The sequence below is a fragment of the Lepidochelys kempii genome, chromosome 4, assembly GCF_965140265.1.
Source record: "Lepidochelys kempii isolate rLepKem1 chromosome 4, rLepKem1.hap2, whole genome shotgun sequence".
NCBI lineage: Eukaryota > Metazoa > Chordata > Testudines > Cheloniidae > Lepidochelys > Lepidochelys kempii.
In genome coordinates this window covers 56,941,498-56,958,249 of record NC_133259.1, presented here as the reverse complement: position 1 = coordinate 56,958,249, position 16,752 = coordinate 56,941,498, and the positions used below count along the sequence as shown (strand labels likewise).

The window sequence follows — 16,752 nt, the reverse complement described above, 5'->3', positions numbered from 1 at the left end:
TTTTTTATTTTGCTGTGGGCATTGTGCTAATCAAGTTTTTGATTAGTTTTTGACCTACCCAGTGAGGTAGGTCATCAGGTAAGGTTCAAGTTGTCACAATATAGTAAGTTGCTGATGTCCAGGGCAGGTACTGGGGCGGGGCGGGGGGGGCAGTTCCCTGGCAAACAGGAATTGGACATTCATAATGTTGTGGCCTAATGAAACCACACTCATCTTGTCTTTCTTCCTGCAGGTCCAGGACAATGAGTTTTTCATTCCAATTATAGTCCTATTGACAACATTTTAAATGTCCAAACCCTTTTTTGGTGCTTAGCTTATATTAGTAACAGGAAAAAAAACCCAAAGTGTCCTCCGATACTGCAACATAAACCTCAGCCAAAGCTTCCCCTGAGCTTGAATGTTCCAAAGGTATGAGCTCCTGTGTAATAGCTCCCTAATTTCCTTTGATCCCAAGAAATGTTCCCTCTCTGTTTGCCTTATCAGCATGACTTGAACACTTAATATCTGGGAACTAAATGTTAGGTTTTTGCACCTGATCCAAAGGTGACTTAACAAATAAAACCCTGAATGTCTATACAGGATCTTAGTATAGACTGTGTTTTAACTGCGGAGTTATTATATTTTAAGGATTTGCTCTGTACTTATGCCGGACATTTCAATGCACCCAAAATAAAGTCAGTGCATTAGAAGACACTGCGATTAAGCACTGCCAGCCTGCTCCAGAGTTTAATGTAAATTAGGAGTATTCACAGCCACTGTGAATCAGACAGTATAGAATAACAACAAGAACTAAATATGAAATCACTGCTGATAAAATTTGTGGATGACAAAGATTGGCGGAATGGTGAATAGGGATGAAAACAGGGCAGTCAGAGAGTAGTCTGGTATGACTGGTAAGCTGGGCCCATTAAAGCAAAATGCATTTGGCTGTATTAAAACACAAATTTTTACAAGCAGGGGTAAGGAATGTAGGCCATCCTACAGAATGTGGGGGAATGTGTCTTGGAATGCAGTGACTCTGAAAAGGATTTAGGAGTTATAGGGTACAAGAATCTCAAGATGAGCTTCCAGTGTGATGCTGTGACCAAAAAGGGCTAATGCAATCCTTCAGTGTGTAAATAGGGGAGTAGTGAATAGGAATAGAGGTGTATACCACATTGTTGAGGCAGATACTAGAATACTGTGCACAGTTCTGGCATCTACATTTTAAAAAAGATATTGAAAAATTAGGATGGATGCAGAAAAGAGCCACAAAAGTGACTCAAGGCCTAGTGCCTTATAGTGAGAGACTTAGAGAGCTCAATCTGTTTAGTTTATGAAAAAGAAGATTGAGAGGTGACTTGATTACAGTGAATAAATACTGTAATTGGAGAAAATACTGGATACTAAAGGGCTCTTTAATTTAACAGAGAAAGGCATAACAAGAATCAATGGCTGGAAGCTGAAGCCTCTCAAGTTCAAATGGGAAATGAGGCACACGTTTTTAACAGAGAGAATGATTAACCACCGGAACAAACTACCAAGGGAAGTGTGAATTCTCCATCTCTTGATGCAGATCAAGGGAAGTGATTGTTCTCCTCTATTTGGCACTGGTGAGGCCACATCTGCAATATTGCATCCAGTTTTGGGCCCCCCCACTACAGAAAGGATGTGGACAAATTGTCGAGATGGTCCAGCGGAGGGCAACAAAAATGATCAGGATGCTGGGGCACATGACGTATGAGGAGAGGCGAGAGAACTGGTCTTGTTTAGTCTGCAGAAGAGAAGAGTGAGGGGGGATTTGATAGTAGCCTTCAACTACTTGAAGGGGGGTTCCAAAGAGGATGGAGCTCGGCTGTTCTCAGTGGTGGCAGATGACAGACTTACGAGGAAAGGCTGAGGGAACTGGGGTTATTTAGTCTGCAGAAGAGAAGAGCGAGGGGAGATTTGATAGCAGCCTTCAACTACCTGAAGGGGGGTTCCAAAGAGGATGGAGCTCGGCAGTTCTCAGTGGTGGCAAATGACTGAACAAGAAGCAATGGTCTCAAGTTACAGTGGGGGAGGTCTAGGTTGGATATTAGGAAACAATATTTTTCTAGGAGGGTGGTAAAACACTGGAATAGGTTACCTAGGGAGGTGGTGGAATCTCCATCCTTAGAGGTTTTTGAGGCCCGGCTTGGCAAAGCCCTGGCTGGGATGATTTAGTTGAGGATTGTTCCTGCTTTAAGCAGGGGGTTGGACTAGATGACCTCCTGAGGTCTCTTCCAACCCTAATCTTCTATGATTCTATGTTGTCTTCAAATCAAGACTGTATACTTTTTCTGAAGATGTGTTTGACCAAACATAAGTTATTGAAAATTCTCAATAATGAAAACCAGATAAGTGGTCTTGAAAATAAATCCTAGGAAGAACAAAGATCATACTTGGCAAATATGCTGAGAAGCATAACTCAACAGTGCAAAGAAGTAGATTTACAAAACTTCAGATAGTGGGTAAGATCAGGCAGAAATAGATGAAAAAATCAAGAGGAGAAGCAAGTTCAGGATCAGATTTTATTTTTTTAAATTTATGATCACTGGTCATTGGACCAGTGCTTAGTGGCTTTCTAGTCTGCTAAAGTATTTCTAGCCTAAGTATGCAATAAGATATCAGATCTTGAAAAGAAGTGTATGTTGTTGTGCTTATTGTCTTCATATATTTTTTCCTGCCATTTCAATTCAGATGCAACTTTGGCAGTTTATATCCTGAGAATCACTACACTTAGAGACTAAAACATCCTAGCCATTATAGCTGGAGCACATTGTGGGTCAAGGGTTTGAATGGGTGGAGACAATGATCCTTTAGTAGCGTGTGATGCCCCCATAAGGGAGGACCATCATTATTTAATGCCCATCACCTATGACAGGTTCTGTGGCGGGTCTCCTGGGGCCAAAGAGGTCTGCAAAGCAGAAATGAATCTTTTCCTTTCAAGAGTTATCCTTTCAGTTACATTTTTGAGTATGTTGATAAAGTTCTGGCCCTTTCTGTCTCCGTTGTCCTTGCCCCCCTGCCATTCATGATGTCTCATGCCATTTTGCAAACTCAGAATAAGTGTGAAATGGGAGAGACTCAAACTAACCAGTAAGAATATAGCCCAAATATTCTTAGAAAAAGCCTATTGATTAGAAGTTGTCTAATCTATAGGAGTGATTCTAAAATCTTCAATAGAGAAAAGGAAAACCTAATAGGTTGTGACATCAAATACGCCCATGGAACCAATCTAGGAAGTAACAAACAAGTAAGCAGTGACTGAAAATTATTAATGAAAATCAGAAACTGAGATTAAGAAAAACAGGAAGACAAGAAAATGTTGTGAATACAATAAAAGACCTTGGAAAAAATACCTGGAAGAAATCAGATAATGTCAGCATACTTCAGAATACTCTTAAGGAAAATAGGAGTTCCAAGACTCAGAGGACACAATTATAATGGGGTGACAAATGTTTTGCTTCAAGGACAGTGATAGTACTTACAAACAGAGAAAGCATTATGAGGAGACCAAAGAGTTTTCCATCTGGTACTACAGAAATATATTACAAGAAATAAAATCTTCACAACCATCCAAAATATATAAAATGAGGGAGACAGTTCTTGTTAGAGGATTCTGACATAACAGATGGAGTCATCCAGAGTAGAAATAAGTGAAAAAGATAGTTTCAACATGAATAACAGGTAGTCAACCGAATAACAGAAGAACTAGGGAAAAAAAAAACCCCGAGGAGTACTTGTGACACCTTAGAGACTAACAAATTTTATTTGGGCAAAAACTTAAGTGGGCTAAAACCCACTTAATCGGATGCATGCAGTGGAAAATACAGTAGGAAGACACACACACACACACACACACACACACACACACACACCATGAAAAAATGGGTGTTGCCATACCAACTGTAACAAGACTAATCAATTAAGGTGGGCTATTATTAGCAGGAGGAAAAAAAACTTTTGTAGTGATAATCAGGATGGCCCATTTCAAACAGTTGACACCATTAAACACCACTTGCAAACTGGACACCATTAAATTAGGCTTGAATAAAGACCTGGAGTGGATGGGTCATTACACAAAGTAAAAACTATTTCCCCATGCAAATTTTTCCCCTACTGTTACTCACACCTTCTTGTCAACTGCTTGAAATGGGCCATCCTGATTAACATTACAGATAAATTTGTTAGTCTCTAAGGTGCCACAAGTACTCCTCTTTTTTTTTTCTAATACAGACTAACACGGCTACCACTCTGAAAGAAGAGCTAGAGAAACTATTAATGGAATAGATCAGAAAAAAGCTCCAGTTCAGATGGCCCGTAGGGCGGGTCCACCTAATATGATTCTTGTTCATGATGAAGGAAAGCAGAAATATGTAGTCCTATGAATAAGAACACCTTTTCACTGGTCTAAAAATCCTGTACTACATTACGGACCATTGAATTGCTGGCCAAAAATCTTCAATTAATGTTATTGCTGGCCAAAAATCTTCAGTTAGCTAATTACTGTTGTCCCCTCTCTTCCTGGGAATTCATGGACCCCATTGGTTTCCAAAAATCAGTTTCTGGGAATATTTCTCCAAGAAACAGAGAGGCGAAGAGACTGTTAAAACACTATAATCACCTATTGTCTACAACAATTAATACTCTGGCCTCTAAATGTCATCTCATTGTCCTTTCAAATCCTTTGTGGATTTTAGGTAACCAAGACAAATGACCAGATTTCATGATCACAAATCCTCCAAATTTTGCCTCTGTAAAAGGTGTACAGTTAGTGAAACAAAAAGTGTGTAATTTCTTTAATAAGGAAAAAGCTTACATTTCAGTATGAAAAGGAATCCAGTTATAAAAGTAATGTAAAGATGACACAGATGACATCAAAAGATGACATCCTTAAAATAAGGCTAGCTAAAATCAAAACAAAGTATATAGGGAAGAAAGCCACTACATACCTTAACTAGGCATACTACCTTGTAAACCTTAAATCTGTTTAAATAGGACTTCAACAGTTCATTCTCCAAAGTGAATGTCTTCCATTATTTTTCTTTGTTGTACTCTAGAATGTGTGCTTATGTGATAGAAACCGTGAAAAGTCTTATATTTGTCTAGATGAGAGAAGTGTACAAATAGCATTCTGATAATGGTCTTTGACTCTGAGACAAGGCTTCTGTACCTGAAAATGCGGCAAGATGTGTAACTGCTCTAATAAGTACAGCATGTAAACCAGTAAAATCAACAGAAGATTCATAACTAATGAATACAGCAACACACCATAGTGCCAAGGCATATTTTAAATTAGCAAAACCACCAAATATCAGCACATTGTAATTGATTGTTTTTCAACAGTCCAAATCTGCTTTAGTCTATTTTAAAGGAAGGAAATTTAAAGTGATCCGAAGACTGGGATTTGCTATATTCAATTCTAGACCAAAAATTATGTTTAAAAAATACTGCTACACCAAGAACACTTTAAAAGTTTAATATTCCTGGGAAGATTGGAGTCTCCATGTTCCCATCATATATAGCTTTTGTATGTACCTCTGGTTGAGCACAAGATCATTAACTCTTTTAAAATAAGCAAAACAAAAACTTACTTACCATATTTTTGCATCTCCTCATACACTACTAGGAGTATCTGGTCATTTAATCTACAGACTAAGATCTACTTCTTCCATTCCATCCATTGCAGCAACAAAGAATGGAATTACTGAGGATGAAGGCTATAGCTTTCAGTTTGTCATTTTTCTCTGATTTGTAGCTGGAGGGAAACCATGTTGGCTAGAGAGCAACTCTGCTCCCATCATTTCTATAAGTACATTTACATAGCTTCGTGTGAATTTCCTCTTTTTGCCATAGGAAGAAGAATCAGCCATCATCCCCAACCTCAGTAGTTAACAACGGTTACCTATTTGTTTCCAAATATATGCGTTACTGAGAAATTTGGATTAACATTTTTAATTAAGTTCAGCCTTGGGAGGATTTTTGAACAGCCACTATACAATGATTTCCTCTATGGCTCAAGCTTAGTTAACGGTTTACAGCACTTTATAGCATTGTTGAATCACCTTGTCTGCTAAAGCAGTTGTCAGAAAAATATGGGCCAGCATGGTAGAATGTATTAGACCAATACATTGTCTCCATTTTATTATGAAGCTGCTGAGGAAGCTGTGATATACAGCACTGTCATTACAGATCTATTGTTAGAGGGGTTCCACAGTGTTTTGTGCACTGCCATTAATTTATAGCAGTAAACAATATGTAGCTCTCCGACTGCAGCAAAGCAGAATCTTTTAATGAGGTGGATGTTATTACCACAATAAATCAGTGCATTCGTGTAATGTATAATTCAATGTGTGTATTCCCACTGTAACTTCTCTGAGTAAGCTGATAGTGTATCATTGTCAGTGCACAGCTCTGTGGTTCGTTGTTTTTGTTTTTTTTCCCCCTCCCTAAGCTTTCTGTCATTTGGGGACTTTTTTTTTTTATTTGCTTGAAAATAAATGTGGCATGTCTTGATGGTTGTCCTGTTGCAGGCTTAAGAAACCAACTGTAACAATAATAGTGAGAATCAATACCGTGGATTTTAGCTGTATGGATCTCTGCATGATACCATTTTTTCAAAAGAGAATGAAATCAATCCTAATTGGTTTTAGCTTTATATTCAAGGAATGTAATTCTATAACTATTGATTTGGGGCATGCTCATTTGCAGGGTAATAAAAATAGGAGCAAATTAAGTGAATACTTAAAATGCTACAGTACTATATAGATACAGCACTGATTCTATTTTTCATTCATACAGTTTTTTTACGAATGATCTTATTTCTCTTTTTTTCCCCTCCAGCATAGCTGAGTCTTTAGGGAAAATCTGTGCAGATGGAGATTCCAAAATGGTTCTGTAACAAAAAAGATAGTTCTTGGAGTCAGTTGCATTCTTCCCTGGAATATGTTTGCTAAATCAGATAACATCCTTTTCTGCAAGCAATCACTCCTTTAAAAGGGTTACATTTCAAATTAGTGAACTGCAAAAATAGTAATCAACCTAAGATGTTTTCTTTATCCAATTGCAAAGTGAAAACTGCTTTAAGTAAGATTAGATCTTAAATCCTTGTTTGATCTGTTATCTAGAAGAAAAACTACTTGCAGTTGATATAGTACATCAGATGCCATCTGCAAGTAAAAATATACTTTTATAGTAGTAATCAGATAATCCAAATATTTCCAAAATTATAAATACGGCAATGGAGATCATTTTTTTACTTAGATTTTAAATTATTTTTTACATCTAACCAAAGGAAACCTCTGTTTTCACTGACTCAGTGCTGTATTATTGTTTCTTACTTTTGCTTAGAAGCTTTACCTTGAATGTTTGTCTCATCTTGTATGTATTGTTAACTATATCTGTTAATTTTATTTTAGTAAGATGATAAATGTGAAAATATCTTTTCTGCAAGGGTATTCTTCAGTTATAACCAGGCACTTCCATAATCTGTTTACATGTGCATCATTTAATTTAATGGTATAAGAAAACAGTATTCTATATCAGTCTCTGTACATATAGTAGAAATGTATCAAATATTGCCCATATGTACCAAAATATTTCAGACCTCTTAAAGTATTATACATATAAAACAATTAAAAGACCACCGAATCCTGATATAGGAATAATCCCATTGAAGAAACACATGGCATGTATACCAAAACTTTGTATTTTGCATTAATTAAATCCCATTTTAGCAATGTTTATAAAAATGTGGTAAGTCTTTTTGGTAATTTTGCATATTTAATTAACTTAGTTTGATTTTTGATATCAATACTTTCTGATATAATTTGTCTTTCTCATTTTCCTGCATTATGTGCAGACAAATCTTATTCTTTAGGTATAATTTCTTGTGGGATGAGTTACCATTTAAAAAAACAAAACAAACAGCACCAACAACAAGAAAACAAACAAAAAATCAAACACTAGTTCTAATATCAACATTCCACCTACATTTGACATTCCCTCTCACTCTTGGTCAGCCTGACACCTTTCCTAAAACATCAAGGTCCAAAGCCATGTTTCTAACTGTTGCTCACAACTCATTCAATAGTCTACAAAACATCACACACCTAGGATCCACTTTGTGTAATACTGTCTGCTGTGAAATGCTTGATAGTGATGATCAGTGTTCAACCGAAATTAGACTATACTGATGGAACGTAACAGCTTCTTCCATCACCTGTGTGTATGTTATCCAAGTTTGAGATCCACATTTCTCTTCACTCACATATCAACTCTGTCTGCTTTTGCAAAAAACAAAAAAGAAAAAAAAATCCTAGACAACATATTTACATGCATGCTAATAATTCTGTTTGGAAAGACACTGAAAACTGGTTATGATTATGATGTGGTGATTGTCTCCTTTGTTTTAGCCAATTGGTGCTCTAAATCCAAAGAGAGCAGCATTCTTCGCAGAGCGATATGAATCATGGGAAGATGATCAGGTTCCAAAGTTTCACTATGGCACTCATTACTCAACTGCAAGTTTTGCGCTCACTTGGTTGTTGAGAATTGTAAGTACAGTCCTTAAAAATATATTTTCTTTTAAATAATAATGAAAGCGACAAATAATCAGAAACCATGAGTAAATTAAAACCCAACAGAATATAAGGCAATTAAGATTTTGAAGTAATTGATTGTCAGCAACTTGTTTCAATTTCCAAGGATAAAATCTGTTGCAAACTCTGAACATCATGTTTTAATTTTTATAGGGTAGCCTTCTCAAATCAGTATAAAAGCTCTTTTCCCTTTAAAATATGCTTTTCAAGTAGACCTCATTGTATTACATTAAATAGGGTGAACTTCTCTTCCTCACATGATTTTTTTCATTGGGGCGTACTCTGAAAAATTTAAAATTCTTACGAACATATTTAATTTTCATCCCTAAAAGTTAAAATCAGATATCTTAAGATGCTCATAAGATTTTACATTGTCATATTTGTTTTAAATGATGCTGCAGTATATATGCAGGTAACATTGTGGATGCAACGTATTGACAATATATTGTTTAAACAGTGCATGTTTCTGTAAAATTGAAAGGTGATTTATCTTCTAGAAAGTAATTTCTTTGGGAAAGCATTAGCAGCACATCATTAATTAAAGCTTGTTAGAATGGTACAAGCATACATAAATCCTTGAAGTAATTTATAGTGCTTAGCTAATTTCAAGCAATTACCCACTAATATGTGCTTAAGTGTTCTTTAACTAAGAGGAGGCTTTTAAATCTTTCAAACATTTTTCTTTTCTAAATCATAAATTACAGATTTAGCCATAACAATGGTAAAGTTACATTAAGTATTAAATATTTGATTGCATTAATAGATAAACTTGAACAAACAAAAGAAAAAAATCTTAGCTGATTAAGCCATGCAATTATTTTTGGAAACACTTTATTTAAAAATAAACAAACCAACCCACACAAACCCTTGGATAATAAAAATATTCAGCTTTTTCTTCTTAATGTGTTTAAAAGCAATTCATGTCACGACTGATCTATAAATATTTCCCTTCCATTTTTTACAAGCTTTTATTTGTCTTAATTTACATTGAGCACAGCAGAGTAGAAATAAGGGTTACTCACACACACAAACAGCCATGGCTGAATTATTCATCAGGTGGGTAGCAGAAATAACCTGTCCCAATTAACCTTATGCACCAGGAAATGAAGTAAGAGTAACCCTAAACTTCAGACATTGCAATTGCCATTTTTATCACATTTCTTTCAAAAAGTATCACTTCATTTTTTTTTCTTTCATAGGAGCCCTTTACAACATTTTTCCTACATGTACAAGGCGGGAAGTTTGACCATGCAGATAGAACTTTTTCATCAATTTCAAGAGCATGGCGCAACAGCCAGCGTGACACTTCTGATATCAAGGTAAAATACTGTTTTTGGCTTTTGTGAAAGCTGTTAACACATATTGCACCGTATTATATAAGTGCTGACTTGATGAAGAGCTCTGTTTAGCCTAAATTACCTCACCCACCTTGTCTTTCTGATCTCCTAGTACCACCACAGCTACAACCCTGCAAACTTTTTTTTTTTTTTTTGTAGGCAAGGCTGGTAGTACCGCTTACTAAAGTTGCCTGACGCTTCCCATTATTAGTCTTTGTTTTCTGTTCCTTATAACTTTGCCAAACTTTTATCCTTTGGGCTGAAATTTTCCATGCTGGGTGTCTCCCTCTGGTTGAATTTTTTTGAAAAATTGCGGTCAAAATAATTGAGCCATTTCAAAGAACAGGGCAAGGACAAAAATGTTGTTTTGCCCATGTTAAAAAAAATTTGGTGACCTTTTCTTTGAAATGTTTTAATGCCCCTTTCCTTTGGAACAGGGACTTTGTCAGGGACCTTTTGCCATCCCCAGGAAAATCCACCAAATTTGGCCTAATTATAAGCCTCTGAAAAATCACCTTTCACATCTTAGATTTTATCATTTAAATTCCCCAAAGATTGTGTCTGCACTGAGCATGCTCCAGCCTGGGGCTCAGAACCACATTCCCTGTAACTGCAACTCTGGGCTTCTGTGGGCTCAGCTAGGTCCAGATGCCTGAACTGAGAGTAGAATGACTCTCCCTTTTGCAGTCAGTGACACACTTTCCACCCTCCCTCGGACCGGACAACAAGGAGGAGAGTGCTGCCTGATTCAAATGCAGAGGATACAAGATCTGGACCTGGGGAGGGGAGGGGAAGGGCAGGGGTGAGGTGGGATGGGGGCACAGATTGGGACACGGTGCTTGGTGGTATTAGTTGTAGTAATAGTGAAGTCTCTACTTTCTGGGTGGAGGAGTAGAGTGTACTGTTAGGTGGTTTCACTGTTCACTTTCTTGCATAGGTAACTTTGTGCGAGATATGTTTATATATGTAACAAACCTAACTGATTCACGGTGAAACTCTTTTTATGTATTAATTTCTTGGTTTGTTTTACTAAATGGTTAAGTGGAGATGGGGCAGGGTGACTGAGCATGGATCTGTGTGGGATTAGAAATGCAACCAGTTGGAGATTTTGTGTGAGCTGCTGTGTATGAATCCGTTGCCATTGTAAGATACAAATCTGTCAGAAAAGTGTAGCTCCTGACACTTCGTGTTGTGGAAAAGTTTTTTTGCCCAGTCATTCAGGTTTAGGTGCACAATCCATATGTTTTCAATAATAATATGAATAACAGTTAGAACTGATCCCACATCCAATTTTTTAAACTACCCGCTACACCAGTACTACTACTGATTCACACCTCTACTAATTTTTGTGTAGATAATGTTTTTAAAATAAATCTTTCAGCATTGAAAAGTAGGACCGACCTGGAAATATTTCAGCCAGATCCCAAATTCAAAGACTTCCTATTAAAAATGTATGAAGAGAAAGCAAACAAAAACTACACAGAAAATTCAAAGGGCATAAAACTATCACATGTGAAATTTCACATCAATTGCCCATCTGCTTTTAGAGAAAAGCAGGAATTCATGCCCAGTTTTAAGCTGAGTTTAGAATACAGTTCTTACTATTAAGTTGTTCCCAGGCACTTCCATAATTCTCAAAGTTTTCTGAGAGGAGGGTGTCCAACTAATGAGAAGTAGGATATTTTGAATTTGATATACCTCATCAGTGGGGCCGTACCAAATTCATGGCCCATTTTGGTCAATTTCACGGTCACAGGATTTTAAAAATAATAAATTTCATGATCTCAGCTATTTAAATCTGAAATTTCAATGTGTTGTAATTGTAGGCATCTTGACCCAAAAGGAGTTGTGTGTGTGTGTATGTGGGGGAGGGAGGGGTCGCAAGGTTATTGTAGGGGGTTTGCGGTACTGCTACGGTTACTTATGTGCTGCTCCTGACACTGGCGGCACTGCCTCCAGAGCTGGTCAACTGGAGAGCAGCAGCTGTTGGCCAGGACCCCAGCTCTGAAGGCAGAACTGCCACCAGCAGCAGCACAGAAGTAAGGATGGCATGGTATGGTATTGTCACCCTTACTTCTGTGCTGCTGCCTGCAGAGCTGGGTCCTCCGTCAGCAACCGCCACTCTTCAGTCGCCAGTTCTGAAAGCAGCAGTGCAGAAGTAAGGATGGCATTGTATGGTATTGCCACTCTTACTTCTGCACTACTTCTGGCAGGGCACTGACTTCAGAGCTGTGCGCTTGGCCAACAGTCTCCACTCTCTGGCCACCCAGCTTGAATGTAGTGCAGAAGTAAGGGTGGCAATACTGTGATCCCCCTAAAATAACCTTGCAACCCCCCTGCAACTCCTTTTGGGTCAGAACCCCCAATTTGAGAAACGCTGGTCTCCCCCATTGAAATCTGTATAGTTTTAGGGTAAAAGCACAGAAAAGACCAGTTTTCACAGTGAGAGACCAGGTTTCATAGTCCATGAGGTGTTTTTCGTGGCCATGAATTTGGTAGGGCCCTATTCATCAGCTTTGACTATCTCTGAAAATGTGTTTATTATCATTAACTTTGTGTAGAAAAAAGGTTGAGAGGTATCTGATTTAAGAACAAAGGGAACTGAAGTCATCTCTCCCCAGAAACGGTAGGGATTTCCTCACATTGTCCAATCAAGTTCCATCCCCACCTTCTTTTGGAGGGATCAGCCCTTACAGCATCAAAGGATAAAGTACCTAAAGGTGTATATTCAGTCCTTGGCTTTACAGTTCATAGAAATGCAGAAGTTAGAAAAGAAAAAGACTCCTACACAATCTGTCCCAGGTCCAGTTTTTGAGAAAGTCGTGGCAAGCCAGTTTTAGCAGCTGAACACCACCAGTATTCTTGGCCTACCCAAATCAGACTTCATATGATGTGGAAATCATGCTGCTCATTAAAGTAAACTGTCTCATCCAGACAATGGACAAATATCCATTCTAATACTGTTAAATCTATAAAAAGCCTTAGATCTACGTCACAGTATACTACTGGCCCATTGGTGTGTGGGATTGAGCTTGCTCTGTTTCGATTTTGGCTAGATTTCCATAGAGTTGTGATGGCATCTGTTCTTCCACAGAAATGTTCACACTTGCAGTCCCATGAGAGCAGAACTTATTCCTCTAGTTTTTAGTATCTGTATTAGACCTCTTGGGAAAATCATGAATTTAAATACCATCCATATGTCATGAGACCCAGTTCTTATTTTATTCTCTGAAGCAGATAACACTTTCACCACAACACTCAATGAATCTGTGTATGAAAAGTAGCTGACCCAATCTTTTATCCAAGAAAGGCAGAGATTATGCTGATAGCAAGAGGGAAGTACTTTGAAGAAGTGGCAGAAACAATGATGGCTTCTCTAGCAAGGGTATCTGGCTTCTCATTTTCAAGATCTTTGTGCAGTCTGAATTCTGCTAAACTCACTAGTGTGCCCATACCAGTGATGAGAAATGCTTTTTTTACATCGTTCATTAGCTAGGAGACTGCTGTTCTTCCTCTTGGATGTAGACATGGTCAGTTTTCCTAGTCTTTGTCATCTGTGTACTGGACTACTTCAATTCTTTGTTCATGATGCTGAATGAAGAGGCCACACAAAAGCTCAGACTAGTCCAGCTTGCTGTAGCTCCTTCCTGAGTTGGACAAGTCAAGAAGAGCTCGTCACATTGGTACACTGTACTCAATAACTATAATATTGGTTACTCAATAACTGTTTATTGGTAACCAACATCAAATGCATATCAGGGTCCTGGGCCTTGCTTTCAGTAACCTCTGACTTCCTCCCATTAAACACTATCTTTCCTTTCGCAATCCACTGAGAATGCTTAAGTCATTTGCGGACATTCTATCCGACAGAGCCCAGGGATAAGCTTTCATTTGTCAGGACAGGACATTTTCTCAGCTGAAGATGAGGATTTAAGTTCCAGCGATGGAAATCCTTTACAAAGAGATGTATTCTTAATAGGGAAGAATGTAAAGTGTGTCTGTTTCTTCCTTAATCTCTCCCTAGACTTCCCCAACACATAAACACATCTAGAATGACCCTTAAAAACATGACCGTTCCATCCAAGGAGGAACAGTGAAGATGTTCCATACTGTGACTGCCTCTCTGAGTCTCTTAAATCCTGTATTCAGCATTCAGTGTGATGGTGCTCAAGATATATTCATCTTTATCCAGGCAATTTGGTTACCAATGCAGGCAAATTTCCTGAAGTACATGTTGTGGTATAGTGTCCAGTTTAATTTCAAATATCTCAAGTGGTGGTCTTTCACCACATTCTATGGGACACTATTTCATGTCTTCTGTAGCTCAGTCTGGAAGCTTTTTCTTCTAGGCTGCATGTTCCATTTTTAATATTACCTATTTATATCTCTTTGTACCACAGCAAATATATCTTATTTATATTTGAGGCAGTGTTGTCCAGTGGACAGAGCACTGAAGTGGAATGCAGAAAACCTGAGTTCTCTCCCCATGCTCTGTCACTGACCTACTGCATGACCTTGAGAAGTCACTTGGCTTCTCTGCTTCCCCATCTACTCTTTGTCTTATCTGTTCGGATTGTAAACTCTTTGAGGCAAGGACTGTCTCTTGTAGCCTTCTCTATTGATTATGTTTTAGTTAACTTGATTACTTAAAAATTCCCAATTAACACTCTAAGATTTGGTAGGGTCTAGTCCTAAAATCAGCCCCAGTGTTAGTAGAATTACTATTAAGTTGGGAACCCCAGTGTGCACAGTGGCAACGCTCACACTTAGGAAAAAGCTTCTGACTTTGCAATAGTTCTGTTAACGCAATTATTAAACACCCAAACACTCCAACTCAAACAAGTTGGCAGCAATAATATAATACAGTTTTAACATTCAGCGTCATAACAAGAGTATATGCACACCATCCTTGTGGAGAGCCAGAGATGGTGAGACAAGTGGTGGTCCATGAAGATTCTGTCCTATCTCTGGCATTCCAAAAGATCTCTACAGTCTAGGCCGTGCTTAATCCTGTTCTACGGTTTGCTGGCCACCACAAATATTCTTAAAGATGTCTGGCCTCATCTGTCCATATCTAAACTTTGTCACTTTGATAATGTTGGGGCATCGTTATCCTATAGGTTAGTATATTAAAGACCTCAGATTTATTAGTATATAAGTCAGTTGGTTACTTTAGCAATCCTGCGGTTGAACGTCTGCTGATGTTCCTACTGTAAAATACACAAAATGTAATCCAACTAATTTCTTGCAGCTATCTGTCAACATTTTAAGCATACTTGTTTATCACACATTCCATTTTATAGCTTTTGACCTAATCTCACTTCTAGTTAAGGTTTCTAACTCTGACTGAAGCTATTCCAGGAGATTTTTTTCCTCCAACATGATGTAATGTCATTTTCTTAAAATATCCCATTAAAATCTCCTGGATTGCTTTCAGTAGTCACCAGGAGATGAATGCTGATTCTGGGAGACTCAAGGCAAATCCTGGAGGGTTGGCAGCTTCTGGTTAACTAACTTATGCTAAGGCTTATAGGCCTCATATTCTTATGCTAAATGCCTGTAGGTCCCTTGCATTACTGCCTTCTACCTATAGCTTATCTTTATACTTGAAGGAAGCAACTCTGTATACTTACAGACTACAGTGCCCAGCACAGTAGGGATCTAATTGTGGTTGGGGCCCGTGGTGCTAATATAATTAAAATAATAATAATCTTCATATGTTTATAGGTGATCAGGTTCCTCCTTTGTTGTCTTTTAGCCAAGCTATGCATTTTTAGCTTTCTTAATTTTTCCTCGTAAGTGAGTCTGATTAGTTATTGTTCTCTGAACCCCCTGTGACATGCTTAGCTGCTGGAAGTGTTGAGATTTTTTTTTTCTTAAGCTGGTATGGTTAACAAAACAATTTACTTGAAGGAGCGGTTCCACCCTTTTTCAGTATTTTTGAAAAGAATCTAAAACTAAAGTGTTCTTAGTAAGGAGACATTGTCATGTGCTATAATGTAGGCTCCAACTAATTTTACATCTGTGTTCTTATAACAATCCCATGGTAACATCGTATCAGAGTGCAAATGGCATATTGAAAATGCCATATTCTCTTAGGAACTATTTCCATTATTATACCTGTGTGTGCAAATTATACAAAACTGAAGTGATGAATAATTTAAATTTAAATAATTTAAACCGAGAGCAACAAAGTAAATGGTGTTATTGCCCTTGCAGAATTTCCCCATATTTCTTCATATAACAGCCTACATTGTGTTCTAGCCTCAGTTCCTCTGGAAAATGTTTTGCAATGTTTAATAAACTTCTGAATAGCTCCAAAATGTTTATTTCTCCAGTGTGCTGTATGCTTTCTGAAGAGCGCATACAAAAAACTTTTTCCCAAATTATAAATGATGCCCCAGGGCACTTAATATGACTGGCTTGTGCACATTTAAATATATTACAGTAATTTAAGTGCTCGTCTTTTATGTAGGCTACGTTTCACTGTGGGTAAGATTGTTTTGTGAAGCTTGTTTTTTACTGTATTCAGTCTAACAGACAAATTCTTCACTCTTTCTGCCTCAGCTTCTACATATATAAAATGGGAATATCTCTTTCACAAGGCTGATTAAATTATCTGAAACACATTGAAATGGAAATATTTGTATATGTGTATTAAATATTATTATTGTGACTGTGATCACAGAAAAAGGTATAGAATTGGGGTGGAGCAAAAAATCTCTGCAATTAAGGGGAATATCTTATATCACTTCATTATTAAAAATATATAACTTTTTTTTCAGACAGTCATTACTTTCACTACTTTGTGT

At 37.6% G+C, this 16,752-nt stretch overlaps 1 protein-coding gene across 4 annotated transcripts in view; it reads left to right on the top strand.

Annotated features, from left to right (window-relative positions):
• LRBA (LPS responsive beige-like anchor protein) overlaps positions 1-16,752 on the top strand; it is a 559,255-nt gene that overhangs the window by 392,749 nt on the left and 149,754 nt on the right. For all 4 annotated transcript variants that reach the window (XM_073341330.1, XM_073341331.1, XM_073341329.1 and 1 more), the window contains 2 exons: positions 8,418-8,558; positions 9,803-9,922. In XM_073341330.1, the coding sequence (XP_073197431.1) occupies positions 8,418-8,558; positions 9,803-9,922 (261 nt within the window). The remainder of the gene's footprint in view (positions 1-8,417; positions 8,559-9,802; positions 9,923-16,752) is intronic.